Below are 16,703 nucleotides of genomic sequence, written 5' to 3'. Positions count from 1 at the left end.
TCATTTGTTTCCCATATACTTTATACTCATTTTATAAGTCTTACTACCATATATTGGTTTTGTCTGATTTTCCTGCATTGTGAGTTTTATCTTCTTTGTTTTTATGTCCATACTATGAAGCTGGCAACACAGTGGGCACTTAATTGTTAAGTTAAATTTTTATTTCATTTTTTAAAAAAACAGTGATGCTATAAAGTGCCTTTAATTAGCCTTAAGGCACAAGTGGAAAAGAAAATAAAAGGAAAAATAAAAAAGAATGGTTAGCAGAAGAAAATAAAAGAATGAAAAGAAAATATATTAGTTACATTGACTGCCTCTGGCTTTTCTTTCTTCTTTTTTTCAAGATTTTATTTATTTATTTGTTTGTTTATTTGGAAAGAATGGGGTGGGGAGAGGAAGAGAATCTCAAGCAGACTCCCCACTGAGCACGGAGCCTGGTGTTGGGGCTCTATCTCATGACCCTGAGATCATGACCTGAGCTGAAACCGAGAGTTGGATGCTCAACTGAGTAAGCCACCCAGGTGCCCCCATGGCTTTTCTTTATATTACTCCCTTTAGAGGAGTTATTGTATCTATGGGCTCAGCAAAAACAAGTATCTCCAAAAGGATACCTATTTCCACTTGTTATCTACATTCCATCTACCACTTCTTAAGTCTGAAATCAGTAAAAGCATTAAAAATCTAAACATCTGTGTATTCCATCATTCATTAAACATTTGAGTACCTACTGTGTCAGACACTATATTTGATAACCCTCGAAGAACAGTGAATGTTTTTCCTGTCTTAAAGAGTTCACATTCTAGTTTAGAAGACATACAAGTAAATATATAATGTTACAATAAAGATATAGATGCACAGATGAGGGACTGATTATTCTTCTTAAGAATTTTGAGAGATGCTTTGAGGAGTTAAGAAACTTGAACTGGTTTTAGTGGGTAAAAGAGAAACTGAATTATTCTTAAGTCCACTGCCTTATTTGTATCAGTTTGACCCTTTTTGTTTTAAGATTACTTTTAAAAATTTCAAGTTTATATGAAAGGATATCATTTTAAAGATTGTCAGTACCTGGCTTAATGTTGTGGTTGAATTAGTACTTGACACCTCAGTTTATGTTTCACTCCAGATGTAGTCTGAGTTATCTGTGGTTAATTTCATTTATTTTATCAATGACTGGTTTCAAGGGTGGGCAGAAATAAATCAAGTAACACACTCAAGATGGATTGGCTTGGGGGTCTCTTGGAAAGAGAAGCCAATTGGATGTGAACCAAGGAAGCATGTTTAAATTACTGATAGCACACTTGTAAGGTAATAAAAAGACTAGTGTTAGGATGACCCTAAAGCTGAGGACATCAGGACAAAGAGATGGAAAAAACCTGGATCCTCTGTGACATCTGGAGCCATGGAATCTATCAACCCTGATAAAGGCTGCCTCATTTCTGAATTTCTTGTTGTAAGAAGTCAACTTATTTTTAAGCCAAACTGAGCAAGTTTTTGTACTTGAAGTCAGCAGCATTCCAGCTGATAGTGAATTTCATACTGGGAAGGGGTACTGGCAAATAAAGAGATTCTACACTATGGATTTAACTTGGGAGATTGAGCAGTGAGGGTGCCAACTTGAGAAGTTGGTGATAATCCTTTATACCTTGGGCACAACCATTTGCTTCATGAGGCTTTGGTTTTGGGGGAAATTATACAGAAAATTCAGGATGTTAAAGTGCCTTGACCATGTCCTGCTTAGACCCAAAAGGCCTTTAAAATTCAGATTTGGTAAGAAAGATTCTTTCTCTTCTTATGATCTGGTATCACGGATCAGCTTCATAAGATTAGCTTAAGGTAAAGAATTCATCTTTTCCAAAGTTAGTTTGAATTTGGGTTAAAAAAAGATTTAACAGGAAATAAGTATGCTGCAAAGCACAAGTCTGTTGCCTTCAACTTTACTAATACCTCCTTTTAAGTATTTTCTACCAGGTGAATGGAAAGTACTCAAATTTATACAATAAAGATAAATTTTAAATGGAATTTGGGGGAAGAAATGGATAGTTTTGAATTGGAATGCAATAGTTAAAGTCCATTTCAAATTCAGAGCCTTGGAGGATGGGAAGGTTTCAGAGGTTTGTTGCCAGGAGACGGAAAGTCCTAATTGCAACCATTGTCTAAACATGATCTTGCTATGGTTACTAGCCTTCAGAATTTTGAGGGTAGAGAATCCTAACTGCTTCTTTTCGAAAGGATGTACTGTTGCTAAGGGCCAGTTAACACCATTATTGTGTCATTCTTCACTTTTCTGAATTTAATTGTAATCCTATTTTTTTCCCTTCACCAATGTATTTTTGGGTGTAGATAACTTAATCTTGTAGCTATATATTGCCTAAATGGATGTTACTATATAGATCTATACCCAGACCTGTTAGAAATGAAGGCATGTTACTCCCAACATGGATCTGAAGTTAGATGCAGTAACTGGATGACACTTTGGGTGGTTCCCTTTTTTGCAAGGTGGATCGAAAGTGTTTTGTGTGAGCATGAGCTTTTTAAAGTATATATGTTGGAAGAAAGACGTGTGTAAAGGGTAATCAAGTTAGTAGACTACACTCTCTCTAACAATTCTAAATCATCTTACATAATTTAAACTATTCTTTGTCCTGTTCTGTTTTATTGGTTTACTGATATACAAGCCTAGTCTGTATGGCTCATTAGAACACAGCATGAGACTTGCCTGGAACTCCTGAGATGAAGTCAGTGTCTCTATTAAAGACTGCAAGCAAGGAAGCTTATAGATCTAGCTCCTGCTTGGCAGCCTTCTTAAGACTTAGAGGAGCCAGACAAAGATAAAAGCTGTGGACAGCAGTGTGGAGAATCAAGGCAAAGAAACTTAAATTCTTAATACTGTTCGGGAACTGAATAAATTCATAATCTGCCTGCAGTAGACAGCATAGTGCACCCCCAAAGATGCCCACATCCTGATTCTTAGAATCTGTGAATACGTTACTTTACATAACCAAAAAGGACTCTGCAGATCTGGTTGACATCACAGATCTGCAGATGGGTGATTATCTTGGGTTATGTGACTGGGCCCAATACCAGTGAGTGGACTCATGATATGAGCTCTTAGAAATGTAAGAGGAGGACAGAAGAATGGGTCAGAGAGAGGAGATGAAGAAAAATTTCAGAGGGATTCAGCCTGCTTTTCCTGGCTTTAAAGATGGAGGAAAGGTGTTATGACTCAAGGAATGCGGGTAACTTCTAGAACCTGAGAGCAGCCTACAGCTAACAGCTGGAAAGGAAATGGGATGTTAGCTTCCATCTGCAAGTAGTTAAATTTTGCTAACGAGTGAAGAGATCCTCCCCCAGACCCTGAGACAGGAACACAATCCAAATGACACCTTTATTTTAACCCGATGAGACCTATATTGGACTTTCATCCTACTTAACTGTAAGATAATAAACTTGATTTGTTTGGACACCTGGGTGGCTCAGTTGGTTAAGCGGCCGACTTCTTGGTTTCGGCTCAGGTCGTGATCACGGAGTCCTGAGATTGAGCCCCTTAACAGGCTCCCCTGAGCCACAAGTGTGCTCCGGAATTCTCCCTCTCTCTCAGCTCCTCCGCTACCTTGCACTCTCTAAGTAAATGGATTCTTTAAAAAAAAAAAAAAAAAAAAAAAAAAACTTTATTCATTTTAATCCACTAAGGCTGTGGGAATTTGTTACAGCAGCAATAGAAAACTAATACACTGCCTTATCTCCAGACTTCTTATGTGAGAAATTTTTTCCCTCCAGCTTTATTGAAATATGATTAACATATTTCGCCTTAACACCTTAACATATACACCTTAATATAAACACCTTAAGCTTACACAGTGTTAGTTTAAGTGTAAGTTTAAGGTGTATAATGTGATGATACACATATATATTATGAAATGTTTACTACAGTAAGGTTAGTTAACTCATCTTTTACTTCACATAATGAACCATTTTGTTTTGTTATGGTGAGAACATTGAAGCTCTATTTTTTTTTTTTTAAGATTTTATTAAGAGTGCAAGCACAGGGGCGCCTGGGTGGCACAGCGGTTAAGCATCTGCCTTTGGCTCAGGGCGTGATCCCGGCGTTATGGGATCGAGCCTCACATCAGGCTCCTCCGCTATGAGCCTGCTTCTTCCTCTCCCGCTCCCCCTGCTTGTGTTCCCTCTCTCGCTGGCTGTCTCTATCTCTGTCGAATAAATAAATAAATAAATAAATAAATAAATAAATAAATAAATAAAAAGAGTGCAAGCACAAGCAGGGTGAGGGGAGGCACCAGGGAGAAGCAGGCTCCCTGCCGAGCAAGGAGCCCGATGCAGGACTTGACCCTGGGTTCATGACCTGAGCCAAATGCAGATGCTTAACCAAATGAGCCACCCAAAGCTCTATTCTTATAGCAACTTTCAAGTATATGATACAGAATTAGTAACTGCAGTTACCATGCTGTCCCATGATCCTGTGAACTTATTCATCTTATAACTGAAAATTTGTACCCTTGACTAGCATCTCCCCATTTTCCCCACACTCTAGGCCTGGCAACCACCATTTTACTGTGTTTCTATGAATTTGATGTTTTTAGATTCCACATGTAACTGAGATTATATGGTATTTGTCTCTCTCTGACTGACTTAACATAATGCCCTCGAGGTCCATTCATTTTGTCGCAGACTGAAGGATTTCCTTCATTTTTATTGCTGAATAATATTCCATGGTGTTTGTGTGTGTTCCACATTTTCTTTTTCAATTCATGTGTGGATGGATACTTATGTTGTTTCCGTGTCTTAGCTATTGCAAGTAATGCTGCAATGAACATGGTGGGTGCAGATATCTCTTTGAGATAGCAGTTTCATGTCCTTCAGATGCATACCCAGAAGTGGGATTACTTAATCATACCTACTTTTAGTGTTTTCAGGAATCTCCATACTGTTTTCCATAGTGGCGGACCAATTTATATTCCAATTAACAATGCACCGGGGTTCCCTTTTACGTACATCCTCACCAGCCCTCTTTACCTTGTCTTTTTGAGAATTGCCGTTCTGACTGGTATGAGATGATATCTCATTATGGTTTCAATACGCTTTTCCCTGATGATTAGTGATGTTGAGCACCTTGTCATATACTTCTTGGCCATTTGTGCATTTTCTTTGGAAAAATGTCCATTAAAGTTCTCTGCCATTTTTAAATCAGATTGTGTTTTTGCTTTTGAATTGTATGTTCCTTACATATTTTGGATATTAACCCCTTATCAGATAATGTGGTTTGTAAATATTTTCTCCCATTCCATAGGTTGACTTTTCCTTTTGTTGATTCTTTTTGCTGTGTGGAAGTATTTTAGTTTGATATAGTCCCACTTGCTTATTTTTGCTTTTATTGCCTTTGCTTTTAGAGTCAGATCCAAAAAATCATTGCCAAGACCAGTGTACAGGAGCTTACTGACTATGTTTCCTTCTAGGAGATCAGTGTTTCAGGTCTTACATTCAAGTCTTTTATCCATTTTGAGTTAATTTTTATGTATGGTGCAAGAAAATGATCTAGTTTCACTCTTTTGCATGTGACTGTCCAATTTTCCCAACACCATTTATTAAAGAGACTGTCCTTTTCCCATTGTATATTCTTGGCTTCTTTGTCATAAATTGACTGCATATGCCTGGGTTTATTTCTGGGCTCTCTCTTCTTTTCACATTGATCCATGTGTCTGTTTTTATGCTAATACCATGCTGTTTTTATTTTTATAGTTTTAAACTGTAATTTGAAATCAGAGAGCATTGTGCTTCCAGCTTTGTTCTTCTCTCTCAAGATTGCTTTTGCTATTCATGGTCTTTGTGGTTCCATACAAATTTAGGATTATTTATTCCATTTCTATGGAAAATGCCTGTGGAATTTCAGTAGGGATTGCATTGAATTGCAGATTGCCTTGGGTTGTATGGACGTTTTTAAAATGTTAATTTTTCCAATTTGTGAGCACAGAATATCTTTCTTTATATCTGTGTCTTCTTCGGTTTCATTCGTCAATGTCAGTTTTCAGTGTCCCTGGTTAAGTTTATTCCTAGGGATTTTATTCTTTTCAATATAGTTGTAAATGGGATTGTTTTCTGATTCTCTTTCTGATAGTTCTTTTTAGTGTATAGAAATGTAACAATTTTCTGTATATTGATTTTGTATGCTGCAGCTTTACTAAATTCATTTATTCTAGAGTTTTCTTGGTGGAGTCTTTAGATTTTCTATATGTAATATCAGAGTCATCTGCAAATAGGGATTGCATTTGTTTCTTCCTTTCCAATTTGGATGCCTTTTATCTTTTTTTCTTGCCTAATTCTTCTAGCTAGGACTTCAATGCTATGTTGAATGTTTAGAGCAAGTTTGAATTCTTTGTAGGATAAATCCTATATCTCCATTTCTTTGTGCAAGTTACTGGAGGTTTACTGTATGTCTTTGGTGGAGTCATATTTTCCTGATTCTTCATAATCTTCGTAGCTTTGCATTGGTGTCTGTAAATTTGAAGAAGTGGTCATCTCTTCCAGACTTTATACGTTGAACTTTGGAAAGTATAGACCTTCACCTGTAGATGGGGGCATGTTAGAGTGTGCTATGGTGCAGGGCACCAAGTGCAGGGCATGTGGTTGCTTCAGGTCTAGGGGGGTGTATGACAGCTCATTGGATCAGGCCTTGGCCTGTACATTATTGACAGTTGTATGTTCTTTGGTGAGTGCTGCCAGGCATTCACATAAGCTGCAAGGGCTGTTGGGGTTCTCAGCATCTCCTCCTGGTCCATCTGCTAGTGACCTGAATAAGCAGCCGTAGTGGCCTGAGTCAGTCCCATGCACACACTCAGTTGCAGGTGCCTGTGTTGTGGCAGGGTCCAGTTGCTAACACACATGTAGTGGTGGGTGCCAGGGCACACAGCAAGGGCCAGCCAACAGCATGTGTACTGGCAGCTGTGGGGATCCTGGCTGTTGTTCATTACTGTGTTGGCTGTATCTTGTCCTGGACACATAGCAGTGTGGAGGTTAATGATGGGGATTGGGCCAGAGGGTATACAGGTGTGCAGCTGGAGTAGCTACCTGCCGGTGAACCTAGTAATACAGGCTTGTGATGTAATACAGGGCTTGATCTGGGCCCACGTGTAGTTATAGGAGCCTTGGCTATGGGTGTGGTCTGATGTGGCTGCAGGATCTTGCCATGGTGTACACACAGCAGTTTAGGCTGGTAACAGGTGTTTAGCCAACAGCATATATGTACACAGCTGGAGGAGCTAGCCCTGAGCACCTGCATGTTGGTGGGTGTCAGCTGCAGGAATCTAAGTTGGTGTGTTGCACTCTTGGAACAAGAGAGTCTTTGGCTGGCTTCTGGGATCATGACCTGAGCCAAAGGCAGATGCTTAACCAACTGAGCCATTCAGGCACCCCAGTTAAGTGGTTCTTGTGCAGTATAGTCAAAATTTCAAGAGTGTGTGTACTTCAGATTATAATCTTTTCTGAGGATGATTCATAATTTTCTTTTATGATAGGAGTACTCTGTAATCAAATCCTAGCTTGTTTCTTCCAGCTGCTATCTGGATCCCTGACAAATGGAGAATGTCCCTAATAATTTACCATATGTGTCTCTCTATGTATGTATGTAAGAAGTGCATGTTCTTTCATCCATAGACAAGTGAAAACCTGAGCCCTGGAACTTAGTGGACAAGGGTTCACATATATAATTCCAACTCTTGTCACCTCGCTATTTTGGCAAGTTGTTAACTCTCTGAACTTCATATTCCTCAATTTAAAAATGAGTATAACAGAGGCAAGGGGGATGAGGAAAAAATGGTTATAAAAACAACAATAAAATAATAACAATAGCAATCAATTCTTGGAAAATTAGGGAAAAATTTACAAAAATGCTTGTAAAGGGTAAGTCTTAGCGTGCTTGGGTATATTAGTAGCCTTCGAGAAATGTTAGCCCTTATTATCACTGGCCTATACAGAATGTAGTCCATAATTCTGAATGAGTAGTTATCTACTTGAATTCTTTCCTTAGATGATTTTCAGCCTAAGTTGTTATCACAGGATAGTGATGTTTCTGAATGTTATCAGTAATTGTCTTGCTTTCTAACTGTAGTAAGCTGAAATATCTTCTTGAAAATTCTGTCAATATTCTCATTTAACTACACACGGTTTGTTTTGCTTTAGGTCAGAGATGCGTGAGAGTGGAAGACATGGCAGAGAACTTGAAGAACATTTCTGCTTTTTAGCACTTCCTCAGAATGATGTGGCTGAAATATATCAAAATGGGATAAGTACCAGAACATCTACATTGAAGATATTAGGAAATCCTCTTCTTGGAATTTATGTATTTAGACATGTTGATGTTGCTTTGAATTATGCTCATAGTAGAAGCATTACTGTAGAAAGTGTTATAATTTTTAAGGTGGGTAGCATAAAACAATTACTAAATATTATATTCAGTTGCTTTAAATTAATCTGAATATATTCTTTCAGTATGAATTATTAGTGTTTTTAAGTTGCATTATATAAAATGAATACTATATATATTACTTTCATCATCATCATCATTTGAAATTTTCCCGCTTCTGACTTTAGTTGGGTATGCAGCATAAAACAAAGCTCCAAGTAAGCAAATGCAGCCTGTATCATCTCTGTCTTTCCAATTTGTATTTTTTTTGTCTTAAATGACCCTTCTCTCTTTCTCTTTTTTGTTCAGACCATAATTAATACCAGAGTATTAAGTGTTTTTCTCCAAAACATTGGTTATAATAATCCTGGCTTAAGCTAAAGTTACTAAACTCTTAGTCTTTATTTTAGTTAATGGTATTATACAATGTTAATTTCTTTTTGTTTTAATTTTTTATTAAAGTATAGTTGACATACCTTATATGTCAAATTAGTGTCAGGTTACAACATAACAGTGTTTCTTAGGTTTCATAATTCTGCCATGCTTATGTAAGATGTTAACTTTAGGAAAAACTGGATGCAAGTATATAGGACCTCTGAACTAGTTTCCCAACTTTTCTGAAAGTCTAAAATTACTCAGAATTGAAAAGAAATAAGTCTTACCAAGTCTTAAGCATCAACAAACTGGTTAAGATACACTTTTATGGTTAATTGTAGCTTTGCCAGGACTACTCAAATCACACTAGGTAGGCAGAATCCTCAGGTTTGTAACATAGGATGGGTACATACACATAAAACCAGTGCTTCCTTTGGAATAATTCCTTATATGTTTAGGTCTCAAGTAATATCAAATTCACAAAGCCAAATTTTTATATTAAAAGTTATACATACTGACTTTAGAAAATTTGGTGCTTATATTAAGTTCTGATAAGGCCATTAATAACCACAGTTAATTTTTTATATATCTGCAGTCTTGCTTATGTATGCAGATATGCATGTATAATGGTAATTAAAATATATTCTTTATATACTATATAACTTTTTTCGTTGATTATAAGACAGATTTTTCATTGCACTAAATAAGTATTCTTCTCTAATAGCTTTTTTCTTTTTTAAGATTTTTTTTTAAAGTAAAATCTTTACCCCCAACGTGGGGCTTGAACTTACAATGCCAAGATCAAGAGTCGCATGCTCTACCAGCTGAGCCAGCCAGGCATCCCTCTAATAGCCTTTTGAATAACTAACCCCATAGTATTCTACTATATAGCTCTATCATAAATTTGCATAACAAATTTTTTAATTTGAGGATATAAATTACTTGTTATTTTTGTTTTGTACCTTTAATTATTACTTTGATCATCCTTATAGGTATATTTTTACACACACCTGTGATTATTTGCTAGAATTAATTGGTTAATTCCTACCAAAAAATCAGATTAGGAGCCAAAGCTATGTATACTTTCACAGCTTTGGATATGTAATGCCCAACTGTCCTGAGAAATATTACGTTAATTGACATTTCTTTTTTTCTAAGATTTTATTTATTTGAGAGAAAGAGACAGAGATAGGGACAGAGATAGCCAGAGAGCACAAGCGGGGAGGAGATGGAGGAAACTCCCCACCCCGCAAGCAGGGAGCCCGATGCGGGGCTCTATCCCAAGACCCTGGGATCATGACCTGAGCCGAAGGCAGACGCTTAACCGACTGAGCCACACAGGCGCCCCTTAATTGACATATCTATCCACAGTGTGTAAAAATATCTGTTATCTCATGCCCTCGCTCTATATATTATACTTTTTTTTTAATCTTTGCCAGTCTTATATGTAATAGTTTCTCATTGTTCATTTTTTTTCATAGTTAACTGCTGAGTTTAAACATTCTGCAGATATTTTTTAACAATATTTAGTGAGGGGTGCTTGGCTGGCTCAGCAGGTGGAGCATGTGACTCTTGATCTTAGGGTTTTGAGTTCAAAGCCTACATTGGGCATGGACCCTACTTAAAAATAAAAAATGTTTTAAAATTTTAAAAAAAGAACAGTAGTTACCAATTTATATCCTTTCCCAGTTTGTTGGGGTTTTTTTCTAGTTGATTTCTAAGCATTATGAGTTCATTAAAGTATATTTTGAATATACTTTGAATTATATTTTATCCCCTAATGTCTTCTTTTTTAAAAAAATAAATTTTCATTTTGGAATAAATTTAAATTTACAGAAAAATTACAAAGACAGCATAGAAAGTTCCTTTATACATTTCACTCACTGCCCCCTAATGTTAGCATTTCACATCACTGTGGCACTTCTGTCAAAACTACGAAACTAGCATTGTATATGCCAGTTGTATTCCAGTAAGAAAATAAAAATAATAAAATGAAAAGACTAACATTGGTACAGTACCATTAACTAAACTACACTTTTTTTGGATTTTGCCTGTTTTTCTACTATTTTTTCTCTACTAGTACCCAAATGGAGGATACCACATTACATTTAGTATTGTTTTTAATTTTGAATGAATGTATTATTATATAGAAAAATAACACTAATAGAATTGCTGACTTTAAATGTGTATTTGTCCTAATAATTGTACTTTGTTCCACCTTTTATCAGTTAATTATGTTTGTGGTTTTTTTAAAGATTTTATTTATTTGAGAGAGTGTGCACAAACGCGGGGTGGGAGGGGCAGAAGGGGCAGAAGGAGATGGACAAGCAGACTCTGTGCTGAGCACAGAACCAGTGTGAGGCTGGATCCCAGGACCCTGGGATCATGACCTGAGTCAAAGGCAGACACTTAACCGAATGAGCCACCCAGGCTCCCCTTGTTTTGTTTTCCATACACAGCCACATAAGTGTTCTTTGGTATATACTGCTCAGTGCCAGTATCTTCACCCTGATCCAAATTAATATATTAATATATTATGTATATGATACATCTCAGTCTTATTTTATTTCATTGTTTTTTATTTTAATTCCAGTATAGTTAACATACAGGGTTATTTTAGTTTCAGGTGTATAATATTCATAAATTCCATATATTATTAAGTGCTCATCAAGATAAATGTACTCATGGGGCACCTGGGTGGCTCAGTTGGTTAAGCATCTGATTCTTAATTTCAGCTCAGGTCTTGATCTGAGAGTCGTGAGTTCCAGCCCTGCATTTGGGCACCAAACCTCTCCTCCCCCTCCAAAAAAAGATGGGTACTCTTAATCCCCTTCACCTGTTTCACCCTCTCCCCCCTACCAATAACCATCTGTTTGTTCTCTATAGTTCAGAGTCTGTCTTTTGGTTTGTCTCACTCTTTTTTTTTTCTTAAGTAGACTCTACATCCAGTATGAGGCTTGAACTCACAACTCTGAGCTCAAGAGTCACAGGTTGTACCAACTGAGCCAGCCAGGCATTCCTCTCTTTCATTTTCCTTTCTATTTTGTTTTGTTTCTTAAATTGCACATATGAAATTCTGTGGTATTTGTCTTTCTTTGACTGGATTATTTCACTTAGCATTATACTTTATAGATCCATCCATGTTGTAAATGGCAAGATTTCATTCTTTTTTATGGCTGAATAATATTCAATTGTATATATACACCAAATATTCTTTATTCATCTGTCGTTGGACACTTGGGCTGCTTCCATAGTTTGGCTCTTGTAAATAGTGTTGCAATAAACAGAGGGGTGCATATATCCCTTTGAATTAGTGTTTTTATATTCTTTGGGTAAATACCCAGTAGTGCAATGGTTGGATTATGGAGCAGTTCTATTTTTAATTTTTTTGAGGAGCCTTCATACTGTCTCCCACAGTGGCTGCTTCAGTTTGCTTTAAGTTCTTTATATATTTTGGATACTAACCCTTTATTGGATATGTCATTTTCAAACATATTCTCCCAATCAGTAGGTTGTCTTTTAGTATACTCATTTGTTTTTGATGTACAAATAAATGTTTTGGAATATTTTATAATTTTATGTTTCTGGTTTATGGGTTCTTGGCACATATGCTTAGAAAAGAATTCTCACTTTGAGATTAGATAGTGACTTATTTCTTTCTACAGTGTTTGCATTACTTAAATATTTAACTTGTTTGGCATTTATTTTGGTCTCTATATTAAGAAGGGAATTTAATTTTTTCAGTTGTCTCACACCATTTATTGAGTGTTTTTGCTTCACTTATTTCATATGGTACTTTTAACATTATACTGTATTTTTACAATGGTTGGACTTATCTGGGGCTTTTTATTTTGTTCGTTTTCTCCCCTCTGCCTTTTTTGTGGCAGTACCATCCTTTTAAAAAAATATTTAGGGGCTCTGGAGTGGCTCAGTTGGCTGAGTGTCCGACTCTTGATTTTGGCTCAGGTAATGACCTCAGTGTCCTGAGATCAGCCCCGCAGGAGGCTCTGTGCTGGGCGTGGAGTCTGCTTGGGATTCTCTCCCTCTCTCTCTCTGTCCCTCCCCTGCTATAACTTTCTCTCTCTCCCTCTCTCTAAAAATTAAAAAACAAAACAAAAACATTTAATACCTTGGAGTTCAAGTCACCTTCCCTGTTCCATCATTCTCTTATCTCTGACCCAACATTTTTTTTTCTAAAAAAATTTCTTCAAAATTTTGTGAGCTATTCTTGTTTAGTCTTCCAGATAAGTTTTTAGACTAAAATTCATTTCTACAAATAGATTTTCTAAAATTTTAATTAAAATTACATATATAGTCTTAGAGTTTAATTTAGAAAGGGAATTGACATGATTATAGAATGTCATCCTTTTCATCTGGGACATAGATTATCTCTCCATTTGTATTTGTTTAAAAAAGAGTTTAGCTTTCATGTTCTAGCATGGGAGTTTTAAATGTTCTGGTGTATTTTTATGGACCTTCTTTTTGCTTTTTTTTTTTTTTTTTTTTTTAAGGTTCTCTTTGGAAAAGTGAAGAAAATTCAGCCTTCGATGGATAAAAACAAAGTTTCTTTGGATCCTTCTCCTAACTTTGATTGCCATATGTCAAGAAGCGTACCTTCTCTGAAAGATACCATTGAGTTACAAGCCTACAATTCAGCGGTATGTTAACTTTTTGGATCAGTTGACTACTTGGAAGTAACATGCTTCACACTGTATGATACATGACTTAAAACAACTGCTCAAAATATTAAATGAAAAATCTCTTAAATTAATAGTGAAACCTACTTTAATATTTGTGATCTAGGAATGTTAGTAAAGAAGTTTCCATATTTGCATTTAACTGTGTTCAGAATGCAATGGATGCTTTCTTTTATTTAGTTGTTCCGTAGATTAATTGCTATCTTGCAAACATGCCAATTTTTTTATAACAAGCTATTTTGAAATAATGTTATTAATTGTCTCTATTTTGCCACAGGAGAGAGGCTTATGTGTTCATCATTACATGTGAAACATTAATTTTCTATGACAAATTGCTAAGACAGTAGACTTTTCATCTTCTGTAGAATATTAAATTATATGTAATAAACATTGAATAGCATCATACATATGATTAAATGAAGATAAATTTTCTAGAAGTATATATATGCTCCCACATGTAAAATTTATTGAGCTATTATTATTTTCATAATTAACTTTCTTTTCCAACTAAAACAGTACAGGTGTTCATAGCATATACAAAACATTGAACTTTTAATGGAAAAACACTTCTTTGTTTATTTTTTATTACTTTTTAAAATAATTTTTCTTATTATATTATGTTAGTCACCATACAGTACATCCCTGGTTTTTGATGTAAAGTTCCATGATTCATTAGTTGCGTATAACACCCAGTGCACCATGCAATACGTGCCCTCCTTACTACCCATCACCAGCCTATCCCATTCCCCCACCACCCTCCCCTTTGTTTAAAAACAGATTGTTTCTGCTGCTACCCACACTGATACTCTACCAAGGAAAATATATGTGGTTGGGGGAAAATTTTGTACTTTAAAAAAAAACTAGGGTTGAAGAATGGGGAGAAGGGATGGGTTTATGGAAGCCAGTGAATAAATAACATGTGGTTACATAGCTTTTTGAAATATGAGCTTATTTGGTTCTGCTAACACTATAATTAGCTTAAAAATGTTCTTTTCTTCTTATTTATCTTTCCAGGTATACTTCTATGAATACAATGTTCTTTCAAAGCCAGTAGATAAACCAAGGCAGTGTCTTCCATATGCAATATTAACAGTAAAATTTATTGGCCAAAAAGTAGATAATGGACACCTTATGACATCTTTGAGATTCCTCTCAACCGGATTTCCTAAGAGGGCTGGTAAGATACATATATTACTCTGCTTTGGTAGCATCTGTGCTGGTCTTAGAGCTTCTGAGTATTATTTTCTAATACATTATGAATCTGTAAGCAAAATAGTTGAGCTTTAACCTATTTTTTATTTTACGTAGCTAGAATTATAATGCAGATATTTTTGTGACTCCTTTTGCTCTGTGTTATGTTTGTGATTCTTCTGTGCTGATAAGTATACCTGTAGTTTTTTCATTCTTATGTATGTATTCACACACATTATTCCATTTGTTGACTACATACTATTCCTCTGGGGATATTTGGATACTTGCCAGTTTTCTCCATATTGCAAACATTGCTGTTTTAAACCTTTATGTGTCTCAGTGCATATGTGCAAGAGTTTTTAAATAGAGTATTATATATCTACATCAGAAATGTGCAACTTAATCCAAAGAGGATATCAACTAGTTTTCAGAAGCAGTTGCATCAGGTTATATAATTACTCTAGATCCTTGCCAACACATAAATTTTTTTTAAATGTCTGTTTCTGCCAGCTTATTGAGTGTGATCATCACCTCAAAAAAAACTATATGTACCCTTCATGTCCCTTTCCTCTCAGGCCCTTGCCTCTAAGCAGTCAGTAATCTACTTTCTGTCTCTATGTGTAGCTGAGCCTTGAACATGGAAGTTAGAGGTGTCATCCCCCTTGTAGTAAAAAAATCCATGTATAACTTTCGACTCCCTGAAAACCTAATTACTAATAACCTTGTGTTGACTGGAAGCCTTACCCAGAACATAGACCATTGATTAACATCTACTTTGTATCTTATATATTCTTACAATATATACTGTAATACAATATTTGTATCTTATGTATTCTTACAATAATACCTAATTTTTATTGGCATTTCTAGGCTATGTGGGTCATGTGTGAGTTTTTTAAAAGTGTGGCAAATCTCCAAAAAATTTTCCAATATATTAATTGAAAAAAATCCATGTATGAGTGGACCCACAGAGTTCAAACCCATATTGTTCAAGAATCAACTGGGGGCGCCTGGGTAGCGCAGTCGTTAAGCGTCTGCCTTTGGCTCAGGGCATGATCCTGGCATTCCAGGATCGAGTCCCACATCGGGCTCCTCCGCTGGGAGCCTGCTTCTTCCTCTCCCACTCCCCTGCTGTGTTGCCTCTCTTGCTGGTTGTCTCTCTGTCACATAAATAAATAAAATCTTTAAAAAAAAAAAATAATCAACTGTATTTGCCTATTCTGGGCATTTCATATAAGGAAAGTCGTAAATATGTGAAGTGACATGACCTTTCATGACTAGTGACTTTCACTTAAAAGCATTTTCAAGGTTCTCACATATTGTAACATATAACACTTCATTTTTTTTATGGAATATTACATAGAATAGATACACTTTATTCATCAGTTGAAGGATGTTTGGGTTGTTTTCACCTTTTGGCAATTATGAATAATTCTGCTATGATTGTTCTTGTACAAGTTTTGGTGTTAGACATGTGTTCTCATTTCTCTTCGGTAATAGCTAGGAGTGGAATTGCTGGGTCATATGATGACACTGTGTTAACCATTTGAGAAACTGCCAAATGGTTCTCCAAAATGGCTGCACCATTTGCATTCACACCAGCAGTGTATCAGTGTTGGGATTTTCCAGTTCCTATGTTACTGTCTGACTTTTTGTTTATAGCCACCTCAGTGGATGTGAGCTAAAGGTTTTCAGAGTCTAAGTTTTATGCTTCTTTTGTTAAATTTACTTCCAAATAGTATATTTTTGGATACTTTTGTAAGAGTTTTCTCAAATCAAATTTCTGTATTCTTCATTTAAGTATATAGAAATATTGTTGATTTTTGTGTATTGGTCTTAATCCCATAACCTTACTGAGCTCAGTATTAGTTCTAGTTGTTTTTTAGTGATTTCCTTAGGATTTTTCTATATACAAGATTAGGTCATCTACAAATAGTTAGTTTTACTTCTTCCTTCCCAATCTGGATGCTTTTTATTTCTTTTTCTTGTCTAATTGCCCTGGCTAGGACCTCCAGTTGAATGTTTAA

At 35.9% G+C, this 16,703-nt stretch overlaps 1 protein-coding gene across 1 annotated transcript in view; it reads left to right on the top strand.

Moving 5' to 3' along the window:
* Positions 1-16,703, top strand: part of TEX15 (testis expressed 15, meiosis and synapsis associated) — a 78,631-nt gene that overhangs the window by 39,493 nt on the left and 22,435 nt on the right. The window contains exons 5-7 of the mRNA XM_048226300.2: positions 8,191-8,428; positions 13,300-13,446; positions 14,500-14,662. Coding sequence (XP_048082257.1) covers positions 8,191-8,428; positions 13,300-13,446; positions 14,500-14,662 — 548 coding nt within the window. The remainder of the gene's footprint in view (positions 1-8,190; positions 8,429-13,299; positions 13,447-14,499; positions 14,663-16,703) is intronic.

The sequence above is a fragment of the Ursus arctos genome, unplaced genomic scaffold, assembly GCF_023065955.2.
Source record: "Ursus arctos isolate Adak ecotype North America unplaced genomic scaffold, UrsArc2.0 scaffold_27, whole genome shotgun sequence".
In the NCBI taxonomy this organism is placed as follows: Eukaryota; Metazoa; Chordata; class Mammalia; order Carnivora; family Ursidae; genus Ursus; species Ursus arctos.
Note: the sequence above shows the minus strand (reverse complement) of the source record. Positions and strands in the feature narration are given on the sequence as shown.